Raw genomic sequence first — 12,686 nt, forward strand, 5'->3', positions numbered from 1 at the left:
GATGGAGACAAAGAAGAAGAAACAGAAAAAGAGGAGGGAGCTCTGAATGGGCTTTGTTTGTCTCCATCCTCCTCCCTCTTTATTTCATCGTAAGGTAGATGAGGGATCACAGCACTGTTTGTCCTCTCTGTGATAGTTTTCTCAAGGAGTAATGCCTATGAAGAAATGCAAAGGGGGAAGACAGGACAGAAAAGAAGGGTCTTAAGGGTTTTTAAATGTTCTTCTAAATCTCTTTCTATTAATGAAATACATTTAACAGACACTTAATGATCCAGTCAGCATTTGTAAATGTTCACCCAAGTGTTTTTCAATTGATTCTTTTTCATTTGGGTGTTTTTAAGTCCCTTTTTTTATCCTTTTTTTTATTTTTTATTTTTTTTAAGAAATCTTCAAATAAGCTGTCTTGTTTTTAACAGTTATATAATTTTCTAGATGAGCTTGGGAATCTCTGTGCAGTGTTGGTACAGGCACCATCCATGCCTGAAATGTGAATAGAAACATTCCTTGTATTGTCTGTAATGCCGCAAGTCTGTCAGGACCATGTATCACTAAAATGGCGTGCCTCAACCATTTCGTCACACAATGATACAATCCATTTAATCCAAATCTTTTTAAGAAATGATTTAAGGAATTTTTTGCTGTTGCAGTACCAGCGAATCAATCCAGCAGGCTTTCCTTTCTGATTTATAATGTTAGTAGAGCAAGAATGGGGATGAGAGATGCAGAATAGTCAGCGTTCATAACATAGATAAACTACACGGGGCTCCTGTGCTCTGGACTGAAACATTTATCTATAGAAAATCTGTATAGACACAAAGCAGCCATCTAATGGACTAGTGTGGAAATACTGCACTAACAGTGACATGTTGAATTACAGTATGTAAAGCCTGTCTTTTTTCTGTATATTTTCACAGTTTGCTCTCAATTCAATGCAGCAGTTAGATTTTTTTTTGCCATTGTGGACAAGCTAAATTATTTTATGTAATTTGCATGTTAATCATTATGTGATTTTTGTGTTTGTTTCTTCCACTCTCTGGCCTGTCTGTCTTGTTCTCAGACTCTAAAACAGTCCTCAACAGCATGCTCAAGGAGCCGTCGTTAATTCCAGACCAAATTTTGGCCAATAACGTCTACCAAGTAAGTGGCTCAACTTTTTAATTTAAACTGAAATATTACAGGAAATCATTTTGTTTTGGGTCAAGGAATGGTGTATTTTGAATTACTTCAATTCAATTTTATAAAGTTTGTTGCCCTATTATTGCCTATGTAACAATTCCACTGCTTAAGTACAGTGAGTTTTTAAGTGTTATTGTACCACCTGGCTGACTGACGGCATCAGCCGCTCATGTTTGCTGATGAGGTCACGTGAGAGCCGGGGGTCATGCCTGCCAATCTGCCAGCATCTCCTGTGTTTTCTCCTTTCTCCGACACTGGATGGGCTTCCTTCCCTCACCTCCCTTCCCACCCGCTCACCCTTTTTGCGCGCCATAATATTTCTTCCCCCTCTTTTCAGTGCACAATAAATGACTGCTGTTATGGACCGCTGGTAGACTGCATCAAACAGTATCCTATCCCATAAAATTTTAAGCCTGAAATTGACGAGGAGCTATTGAAGGGGATGAGATGTGTCTGGCTTCACCTGACATAAAAGTTCTGCTTCACAGAGGAAGTGTTTCATCCTGCCTGCCATCCCACTATCACTGATACAGGGGCTGGAAGGCGATGGAGGAAAGAGGAGGAGGAGAGGATAGGCAGATCTAAATGCATCCCCATGTGCACACAGTGGATCAGACCCAATGTTCTATGATAAAACAAAAAAAATTATGATTCATAAACCTCATGGTGGTTGATGTGTTCTTTTGTTTGGTATTTTATTTAAACCAGTTGATTTGTTATTTTATGTTAATTACAAAAAATATCATTTAATTTTACACGCAGAATTTTTAAATCCTTTTGAATTGTTCTGATCATTCTTATGCTGTTCAGCACCACGGAGAGTTCTGGGCAGATCAGTCCAACTTGAACTATTAATTTCGGTTGCACATGTTATTTATTCGTAATTCAATTGTACTCCTTGGTGTTTTCCTTCCTTTCCTTTGCCTACAAATACCCCCTTCTTGTCTAGCAGGGGTTTGGCCTTGACTCTAGGGGCAGAATTGTAGTCTAGGCTATTTAGAGGCAAGCAGCTGGGTAGCAGACCAACTATTTCCTGGGGGAGGAGACTTACTTGAATGAGTGTACATGTGTACGTCCTTATGTTATTGTGTCTGTCCAAGCTTTCGTGTGTGTGGTAGGGCTGGGTTGTTCTGTTCATAGCCAGTCAACCCTGTCCTATCCTGCCCCCTTTCCACATCCCCCCTTTTTACCTTTCTTTGGCAGTCCTCTTGTCAGTGTCAACTTAGAGTCAGTTACACCGCCACAGAGAGTTCATAATAACCGCCCCACTACTATGTGCTTTTGTGAAAGAGCTCCATCCTCACATGAGAGGAATAGCTCTTAATGCATTTGTGCCAATCACGATATTTATGTATTAATTAGAATCTGTTTTGTGTGATTAGTGTTTGTTGAGGGCAGTATAATGCCATAAGAATGTGCCTCTCTCCGTCTCTTGAAAGAAGCAATTTTTGCATGTATTTCCTTTTTAAATGCAGGATTCTTTTTTTGTGTCTAGCAGTACACATTATGATGCAAAATGGCATATATTCTAAAAGCATTTTTCTTCAAAGATTTTAGAGGAATGAGTGGAGCAGCTAGTCTAGGCTCTCTATGCATTTTGCCAAATTGGCATTTGTTTCATCTGCCTCATTTAGGTAATGCACTTTGGAGATTTGTTGTGAAAGCAGATTAAGGTTGACCTGAAAACTCTGTTTTGAGAGAAGTGGCTTTCACTTTGCATAGTAAGCCAATATTGGAGAAAAGCATATTCTGGACTTTTAACTGATGCCAAACATACATATGCACAGTTGAGCTTACATCACCTCATGTCTGTGCACTTAATGTTATTACCACAGCAAACTAGCGTATTTTTAAGGTTTCTGTTAAATGCCTGAAAGTTTTGCTGCAACTTTTTTGTATTCTCATAAATATAATGTTGTTACTTTTTATTTTTATTTTATGTTGTTGCCCACGCTTATACAAAACTACCTAAACATTCTGGTGTTCCAGTAGACATACAATACTGCTGTTGCTATTTGTTGGAATCCTTGACTCTCCGTTCTCAGTGCTATTGGCCAAGAGCATGAGGTGCTGCTCTGTGACAAACTGAAGGAGAGGAACCTTTCCTTTTTAGGTAAGCCATCTCTTGACTTTCTCATCACATTTCTAAAGTCAGAGTGGTAATGGCAGTGCAGCCTTTTTGTAAGCCTAGTAAAGGAAGAACCCGACATGACTGAGGCAGTGGATGGCATCTGTTATTGATTTGCTAACAGTAAGAACCTGTTATCAAATATCCTTGGATGTTTATGCACCAACATACAATGAATATTTAAACAATAAAAGCTTCAAAGGCAGGTTTTAATGTTTCATTAGTTATAATGTTTGGCCCTCTCTGGTTGCTGTTTAGTTTTCTTTGTTCAAAATTGAATGAGAAAGGACCAGTTTCTATTTACATGAACATGGATGTTACCATTAGTGGAATTTAATGGCGTTTTTTAGTATTTGGGGGGATTTAATGTTTAGAAAAAAGAAACTCCTCATATGTGGTTGTAGTTTCACAATTTAAAGAAATTATATATTTGTAAGAATACATTGCTCTCTTAAGATCTTATACTTCCTGACACCAGCGTCTAGTTCCAACACTATTAAATCAAGGTAAAGTGTCCAGGTGTGAAATTGTGAACCAGAATTTTTAACCCTCCCATCCTACCCCCCCCGCGCCACCGCCCCCATCCCCTCATCATCCCCTCGTCATCCCCTAGGTAAGATGAGTGATGAAGGATAAAAGTCATTGCCTCTGCCATTAAGACCATATCATTTATTTGGACCTGGAGTGCTGACCTTTCCCCAGAGCTGTACAGAGGACTGTTCTAGAACTGTCAGAGTTCGGGCGGCACGAGGGCCACTGAGGCAGTCTCACCCCATCTGATAAATGGATTGGAAATAAGCTACCCAACAGCAGGGATGGCCCATTAATTTTAATCAAAGGTGATTTAAAAAAGCCGATCAGACCCACATGACAATGTCAACAGCCCAGTAGGTATGAATAGACACTCCCATCCTACCACATACACTTGTACAACCACATTACTACACCCAGGATGCCCCTTTGTACCACAGGCCTCTGGCAGCCTCACTGACCTCACTCTGCTCTCTTTCTCTCCCCTTGGCTGATGCGACCTCCTCACCACCACTGACACCGCCACCCTCCATCTCTCCTCAATTCCCTTCCATGCCCCATTAGTTGAGCTTGGCTGGAGACAAAGAGGCAGGCCCTTGGAACTGAATGACCTGGTCAGCCTGAGATTTAATGGAGAAATCAGGTGTTGTAGGGATAATGGCCGAAGCGCACCAGAAGTCAAGGACAATGGTTGTGGCCTGTGCAAGCAGGGGTCAGGCTTACAGAGTCTATAATGCCAACCTTGTCCCCTAGCTGTATATTTTATAATGCTCTGGCAAACTGCAAAGTGGAGAGCAGCTCTGTAACGGGGCTTTACAGGTTTTTGTGCAACGACAGCGAATACATGGCAGATGTAGTTAATGGTTTTACTGTGCTTGCTGTCCTCTACTGTTATTTCTTCTGCTTTGCTAACACTAAGGAGTTTTGTTACCAGCACCTTAGTGAAGGCTGTTACCTGCCTGTGATTGATGTAGCAGAACGTGTTCAGTGAAGAGTAAAACTTACTGCAAAGTAAGAGTCAAATGTTAAAATTCTGCACTTAATCTCCTGTAGATGAAAACCAACTGAGAGCTATGGGCTACGACAAAACACCTGATATCATCCTGGAGGTTCCCATTGGTTAGTATTTTCATTACAAATGTCAATATTTGATCTGTTAACCTGTGCTACCTTGTTTCAGAGGATTAGGCAGTTTTCAAAACATTGTCACGTTAAGGCCAGACTTTCTCTGATTTTTGTGAATGACAGAGGGGGAAAAAAACTTAGAAAATGTCACTTGTCCCTTCTAGATCCTGCTTGTGTGGCTTTCTCATTACTGGTTTTATGAGTGTTGTTGTGTGTTTCTGAAAAGCGGTGGAGGGACACATTGTACACTGGATTGAGAGCAAAGCCTCATTCGGAGACGACCACAGTCATCGCAACTATCTCAATGAACAGTTCTGGAGCTACTGGAACAGGTGAATCTTCTCTTCGTATTTTAACCTCTTTGTATTCTGGTTTCATTTTGCTTTCAGTAACTCCTGTTGCAACTCCTATTTTCCCACTTTGCGTTTTGTTTATGACTAGTCCTTTATGACCACTAACAACAACTTTTTCTGAGTATTATAAAGGCAATTCATATCTCTGTCCAACAACGCTAACCACTTCCTCTGTGGCACAGGCCACACTAACCCCACATTTCCATATGGTGCATCTGTGCATCACACTACTTCCACATCCACACCTGGTATTGGAACATTTTACAGCCAGAAGAGGCCTGCCTGTGAGCTTGATTGTTTTCCAGAGTACATGTATTGTTTTGGAAGGGAAGCTGGAAAATGGGTGATTAATCCATTGCATCTGTTGTCATGAGAATCTTTTGGACAGGAACGGGCCCTCGTGGTCTGTTCCTGGGGGAGGAGAGGTTTGTGTCAAGGTGTGTGTCTCAATGCACAAATTACATACTTATTCATTGTCTCTTGAGAAAACATACTTTTTTATCACATTATCTTTACACAGTCTACCCACAGAGAACACCAACTTTATTTTATTTCTCATCACACTGTGAAAACATATGGCTTACAAAGGGGGTTAGAAGGTCATTCCCCTTTTTATTTAATCATTTGTTTGCTAAAAGGCTGAAAATGTCCCATAAAGTTCCAGCCATTGAATAAATTGCATATGGTAGTCTTTCCCTAAGGGCCAGCAAAATTGGCTATGAGCACCTATTATACAAAGTGTCACCAGCCATTATCCAAATTGTTTATCACAACTCTCAGTGTTATATGCTTAATTTTAAACTGAAGTAATCAGGTAGAGCTTTTGGGCTGAGCCACACACAGTGAGAAGCGTAAGGGCCCCTCACACATGTTGTCACATCCCTGCCTCCCTTGGCACAAGGATCCGGTTGCCAAGTTGAAAAGTCACCCACACTGCCTCCATTTGCCTCGCTATAGCCCCGGCCCACCTCAGCTGTAATGGCCAGCTGACATGTTGTGACATGGTGCTGGAACACCAGGAGATTCGAGACCCCAGGCACGACCGGACTCTCTCTTTGTTATTGTTTTTTTTTTTTTGCTGCATGTACAGAACCAGATCAGGAGACCACGACATAGAAAGAAAAGCTGATTATCATGAATTCATTTTTATGTATAGTTTCGTATGCATTGTTGGCAACCTAAAACAGTCTTTCTGTTGTTGTCTGCCTATCAGAGGTTAGATAGCAAAATACTTATTTATTTATATAACTTTTTTCCTGATATAAATAACTCATATGCATTTAAAATAGCTTGTTCTACTTTTTTTTTATTTTCAATTTTATCATACAGTATACAAACTTGGTAAAAGTTGGTAACGTGTTTTTTTTTATTTATTTTTTTTTATTGATAACCCCTTCATTCTCAGAATTTCTGGTTAGGCTCCCATATATCCTACAAATAAAAGTAAATGAGTCTGTAATTTAAGCAATAACTTCTAAGATAGTTTTTTTATATGTAAAGACTGATGTTTTTTTTAAATAGATGGCTGACCTACTGATTTTTCTTAGAAGCTGCCAGCAGAACAATCATTTGATTTCCAGGGAAGATGACTCATCCAATATTATTGAGCAGTTAAAATGCGGGAGATGAGGTCAAGGTCATAATCAATGGTGTGTTTTATTTTCCCAGAGTAACATAGTTTTATTTGGAAATGGTCTGCTTCCAGAAGAAAAAGCTCTGTCATTTTATTTTATTATTGTCGACGTCAGGAACTGAAAGTCACTGAGGTGTGAATTTAAAAAGGGCCAATCTTTGATGGTTACCATCTTTGTTAGGCCTCATTTAATGTAACTAAGAAAGTTGGTGACAATAAAAGGCTTTACTTAAGCTCCAGAACATTCCTAGACTATGTTTGATGTGAAAGCACTTAAGCGATTGCTGTCTTAGTCAGTGAAAGTTAAAATAATGTGAAAAGAGCTCATTTGATTAGCACCACGGGCAGCGTGACATAAATATTTTACTGTGTAAGTCAATATTCTTTCTTAGTTTGGATTGAAGAAAGTGGCATTAACCTGTCTTTGGTCTTCCTCTTTGGTATGCATGGTATTAGTTTACAGTACGACAAAATATCAGAATACTAACAGGCCGATTGGACGGTTAGGGTTAGTCTGAGCCTCATATATATGCCCACGGGTGTCTTTCATTGATATTCACTGGGGCGGCCTTGTCTGAGTGTATTAAGGAACTGACAAAGTAGATCCCATCATGTCAGCAAGCCGCCCGGTCAGATAAACATTGTTGTGTCAAAAAGGAAAAAATGTCAGTCCCTTCAGACCCTACCTTTTCCAGCACCCTTGTAATTTTTAATTGACATTTACTGCTGACATTTGAAAATGCGCTTCATCTTTCTCTTGTTAGACCTTATGCATTATTGTCTGAGGTACAAGTGTGTGCACACGTGCATGTTTGTGTGTGTGTTTGTAAAGTGAAGGCAATGAATTTGGAGTCGGCGCTTTGTAGTCACAGAAACATAAACTAATAGAGAAATAGGGGACAAGAGAAGGATGGGGTGACATCATTCTCCTTTCACTTCTCATTAGTTGGATTCAGTTTATGAGACGAGCCCTGAAGGGTTGATGTTTAGGGTGTTTGTCCATTCCCTCATTCCAACTCAGAGTTTAGTGCTTTACTCTAAACCTTTCGGTTTTCTTTTTGACTGCCCTTGGAATCGCACAGCAGTGTTTATAATTACTTCATTGCCTCTGATTGACATTTCCAGTGATTTGCTTATTTTTCATGAATTCCCTCTTTGCTTTAACTGAGCTGCTTCACCCATTGCTTGTGTTAATTGTTCCCGGTTTGCCCTGAAGCATTGCAGAGTGAGCTATGGGGACATGTTTTTGTAGACGGAAAGAAAAAACATAACTAATTTTCCCTCCAAAGCCCTCACCAACTGCATTTGTCATCCAAACAATAGTCTTGCCAACACACTAACCCCATAATGAACCACTCTTCAGTGGAGTGAGGGGTAATGACGCTTCACCTACAATGCTCCCAAGAAAAAAGATAAAAGGGGGAAAAAATGGAGAGAAAAACGGTCTTCTGCAGAATCAAACAGCGTGTTCAGGCCCAGTGCCTGGATGAGATGGCGAAGCAGCAGCTATTGGTGTCTTCCAGCCATCAATCTTAGCTGGTGTCGTTCCAGAGCTAGCGAGCCCTCTGCTCTGACGGATGTTCAGATAATTGAGTTATCCATCTTGCCCAACTATCAAAGTTGCATAAAAATTATTCACCTGCTGGTGAATATTAAACACATAATGAGCCTCTTGTGTGTTTTAGGAGAAGTGGGTAAGGTTAAACACAGCATGTAATGAAATATGGACCCTTGTGTGGTGCCACCTTAACTGCCTCCTAGATTATGGTGTGCTTAAATCAATTACGGTTGGCAAAGTCCCTTCCATAACTCTGTGAGCAGCAACTAAAGTTCCACCCTTGCACTCTGATTAGTTCATCTCATTATATACTTAATCCAGAATACATTACAACGACTATTGTTTGCCGACCTGAATATTTCTGTACTTAACAAAATTATGTACTTGGGTTTTTGCCATTGCTTATTCCAAATTTTGACCATGCTCTTGAAGTGATGCCTGAGAGGTTTAGTTACTTAATATGTTGTTGTCAGTCTGTGGAATCCTTTGTAAAGGCAGTGTATCTGGAACGGAGGACAAAAGACACCAGAGAAGTTTTGTTACTTGATGGATGGATAAATAGATGGATCTATAAATCAATGATTGGTCCTCATTGTCAGGAAAGTGTGTATCACAGCTTTTTACAAAATATAGTAAACAAAAATCAGTCAAAACATTAACACTACAGCCTTTCACATCAAAGCACAAAGCAAACATCTGACACAAATGGCTACAAGGGTTCCTCTTAAATTGATACAATGCTTGTCATTTGTATTTTTATTTGTCTAGTCTTTGCTGATTTCATAGTCTCACGGCATCTCCTCTCTGAGAGTCCACTTATTAATTTATCAGATTATGAGGGATCTTTCTGGCCCTTAATTGTCCTCCATGCAGCACTTGTTTAACATGAAAAAATCAATAGTATAAATCAGAATATTACTGTTTACCACAAAATAGCTTTTCAGCAACAAAACTACTTTGCACTGTAGTATAGCAGATTAAAAGGCTAATGTAGAGTTAAATTAATACATTCAGAGCCCATTCTTCTCTTCTCTGTTTCCTATTTTCCCTCCCCCATTCCACCCATTCCAACACAATCGACGGCCTGTGTGGAAATGAGCATGGACGCCAGCTCCATGGTCCATGCCCCCTCCCAAAGTAAATCAGCTGTGAGATTCGTAAACTGCAAATGTGTCAGAGTTGAAAATGTTAGCTCTCTTAATGGAGGCTTGAAAAGGTTAGATCTGATAAAAAGCTGTCAGCCTTCCACAAAAAATGATTTATAGCAATATAATGGGACAGTATGCCTCATTTCTCCCTCATATGGAATGGGGGTTAAGACTTTCGGGTTTGCCATTATACATCATCTGGCTTGACCACTTGGAAATTTGTTGAGACTTGAATGCACGCACATGCATTATGTTTCATCTATTATGTTTTGTCTGGCTCTTTTGTTTTTGTAATTTTGGAAGTCATTGACTGTTGTAGTGTGGCTAATTTATGTCCTCCTGTAATTACCAGCAGAAAATTCTCATGCTTCAAAAGTGCATATCAATGTCCATTCAAATCTGTTTTGCGCAAATGAGATTAGTGCTTGTCCTTTGGTGTAAAAAAAAAAAAAAAAATTCATGGACATAATGGAAGAAAAACTAATATTAACGAGGAAGTCATAACTCTGAAGAGTCTTACCAGTCTGTTCCTACAACATCTCTAATCTGCTCGCTGACACATTGGCTAATGAATAGACAAAAATCTGATTTATGTGATGTTTTATATTAGTTGACACAGCTGCAATTAGACATCTTGAGGTCTTTGTGAACTTTTTCCAATTATATCTGGAACTGTAGGCTGTAGATTTTACAGCTCAAATTGCATGGTAATTCTGTTACTTACTCAGAACCGTCAATCCATTTGCGACATGAAATTAATTTTTTGCTTGATGATATTGTACATTGCCATCCTTTTTTTTAATGGACATGCCCATCATTTTTTGTTGAATTTTGCAAAGCATTAACGACAGGAATGCTTAATAAGTGGAATGTAATAACACAATGTGTTGTAAACAACTCTCATTGAATTCATCTGATTATACTTTTATCTTTAAACAAGGTTTTATGCCTAGATCCCGCAATGTGCGGATTTTACGCCTATGACTGGTTAAATAGGAATAAAAGCATTCACTCATATTTAGTAATGCTTGCATGTGCAGTGCTACCTATATGTGCTTGTTTTGAAATAGCCAGGTTATATGGACCCATTTAATGCAGTAGTACCATGCAAGTAATATAAGCCTCAGCAGCAGCAGGGCCATCATAGAGCCAGAGCAGATAGGGGATGTCACCTGAGAGAGGGCGCCCACAGGTCGTGGCTGCTGCTAATCCAATGAGGCTGGACATTACAGGGCCATCCCCGGGGACAGGTACTGCCGCTTCTGGGTGACAGTGTGACACCTCAAAGACCTGTGCCCTGCCATGCTTTACCCTACCTTCCTGTCAGAGATGTGCACAACAAAGAAAGGGGTAAATGTAAAACAAATCCCCATTGCAATAGTGGCCTTTAAAGAATAACTGATATTCACTAGTTTCAATATGTGAATTGCTGCATTACTGCACCTACCAGCCTTAAAATTGCGATATTTAAGGTTGTGGTGTTTTTGTAAACTTAATATGCATGGAGAATTCTAGTTAGAGCTTAATTTTCTCTGTTTTTTTAAAGCACAAATATCAGTTTTCCTGGTAAAGCACCTCTGACATTGCCTTCCTCCTATTTATAGTTATGGATACCCCATGCAGTGCAGGAACGTGGCCTGTTTTATTGTTTCCTTTGTTATGACATCCTCTCGTAGAATATTCCACTGCTAGAAAAATAGCTATCCACAATGGTGGTCCCTTTAGGGCTTTGCAAGTGTTTGTTTTAGGGCACATCAGCACACAGAAATGCAATGCTGGCCCCCAAAGCACAAGCAACTTGGAATATTAATGACAAATGACAAGTCGGCTCTGATGCTTCAAGGATTTCATGCTTTTAAGGATGCACATTTGGGTGCATTGTTTAAGGCGTCTAGGGTGTAATCCGCACTCTCAGGTCTCCAGCAGCCTCAGGATTTAGCTCTGGTTAAGCCTCCATGTCTTCTATTTATTTTTTTAGGTTTGTATGTGTGCATTATCCAAATTTGTCATTTACCATTGAGTGTGAGAGCAGCATTGACACGGCCGCTGTGTGTATAAACGAGGAGCGGGACAGAAAGCGGCACCCCAGCGATACATATCCCTCCTCCTGTCTTTCTGCTTGCCTGTGACACTGGGATGGAGAAGAGAGCCTCGAGTAAAATGATGTGCAAGCGTGTCTACTCCATGAATTCCTGTTTTGCTATGGAACTTTTTAAAAGATTAACGTACATTTTTTGTCAGCTTTCACGATGTATGTCATCAGACCCCCCCTCCTCATTTTCTCTGCCTTGCTTTATTTTTTCCCTTATTTTTTTTTCTTCCTCCTACAGTGACCTTCTGTGTTTCATTCCAGGAAGAAGTCAGCACCATTTGTCAAAAGCACAGAGGGTAGTGGGCAAGGATTAGAATGGCTCTTTGTAAAACTCAATCTAACAGGAGAATTTCAATGGTTGCTTGACCCTCAAAAGACATTCAGGTCCACATTGCACCCAGTGTGACATAAAACTTGCAGTGATATTTTCTTGACATGGAGGTAACCTAGACATAGAGATTTTTCACACAATACATGGTTCTCGCTTTGCATCACACAAAAGTTTTGCGGAATATCTTCACATCTGTAGAAGGTTACAGAGAGATAATAAGAAAGGCTACAACACAAATGGTTAATGCTTAAAAGGATTTTTTGACCATAGACCTTAGAGCTACGTTGGTTTAAACCAGTGGTCTTTAACATGCAACAAATTAATTGTTTCATTTAGCCAACAAATTTTCGCTTTAATTTATATGTTGGTCAGCATTGTCTTGTATTTCTGTGCACAAAAACAGTAAACACTCTTGCTATTTCAGACCAAGAATAAATATAAGATTTTTACCAAATGACAGCGAAGGAAACAATGCTTCATATTTCTGCCTTTGTGTTTAAAGAGCAGCTCTGTGTGTACCAGATAATGTGCTGGTACTCATGGTCTGTGGAGGCCCATCACTCACTGTGTGAAGCTGGTTGCTTGTGATAAGTGGTTCCTTATAGATAATC

At 39.8% G+C, this 12,686-nt stretch overlaps 1 protein-coding gene across 11 annotated transcripts in view; it reads left to right on the forward strand.

Moving 5' to 3' along the window:
• Window positions 1–12,686, forward strand: part of cdin1 (CDAN1 interacting nuclease 1) — a 57,857-nt gene that overhangs the window by 23,042 nt on the left and 22,129 nt on the right. For 5 of the 11 annotated variants that reach the window (XM_046063355.1, XM_046063364.1, XM_046063358.1 and 2 more), the window contains exons 8-11: window positions 1,514–1,563; window positions 3,222–3,289; window positions 4,889–4,954; window positions 5,187–5,292. In XM_046063355.1, the coding sequence (XP_045919311.1) occupies window positions 1,514–1,563; window positions 3,222–3,289; window positions 4,889–4,954; window positions 5,187–5,292 (290 nt within the window). Of the gene's footprint in view, window positions 1–1,061; window positions 1,138–1,513; window positions 1,564–3,221; window positions 3,290–4,888; window positions 4,955–5,186; window positions 5,293–5,495; window positions 5,677–6,270; window positions 6,308–12,686 lie in introns of those variants that run through there. The other 6 variants (XM_046063354.1, XM_046063356.1, XM_046063357.1 and 3 more) reach the window with 4 other exon arrangements.

The sequence above is a fragment of the Micropterus dolomieu genome, linkage group LG11, assembly GCF_021292245.1.
Source record: "Micropterus dolomieu isolate WLL.071019.BEF.003 ecotype Adirondacks linkage group LG11, ASM2129224v1, whole genome shotgun sequence".
Taxonomy (NCBI): domain Eukaryota; kingdom Metazoa; phylum Chordata; class Actinopteri; order Centrarchiformes; family Centrarchidae; genus Micropterus; species Micropterus dolomieu.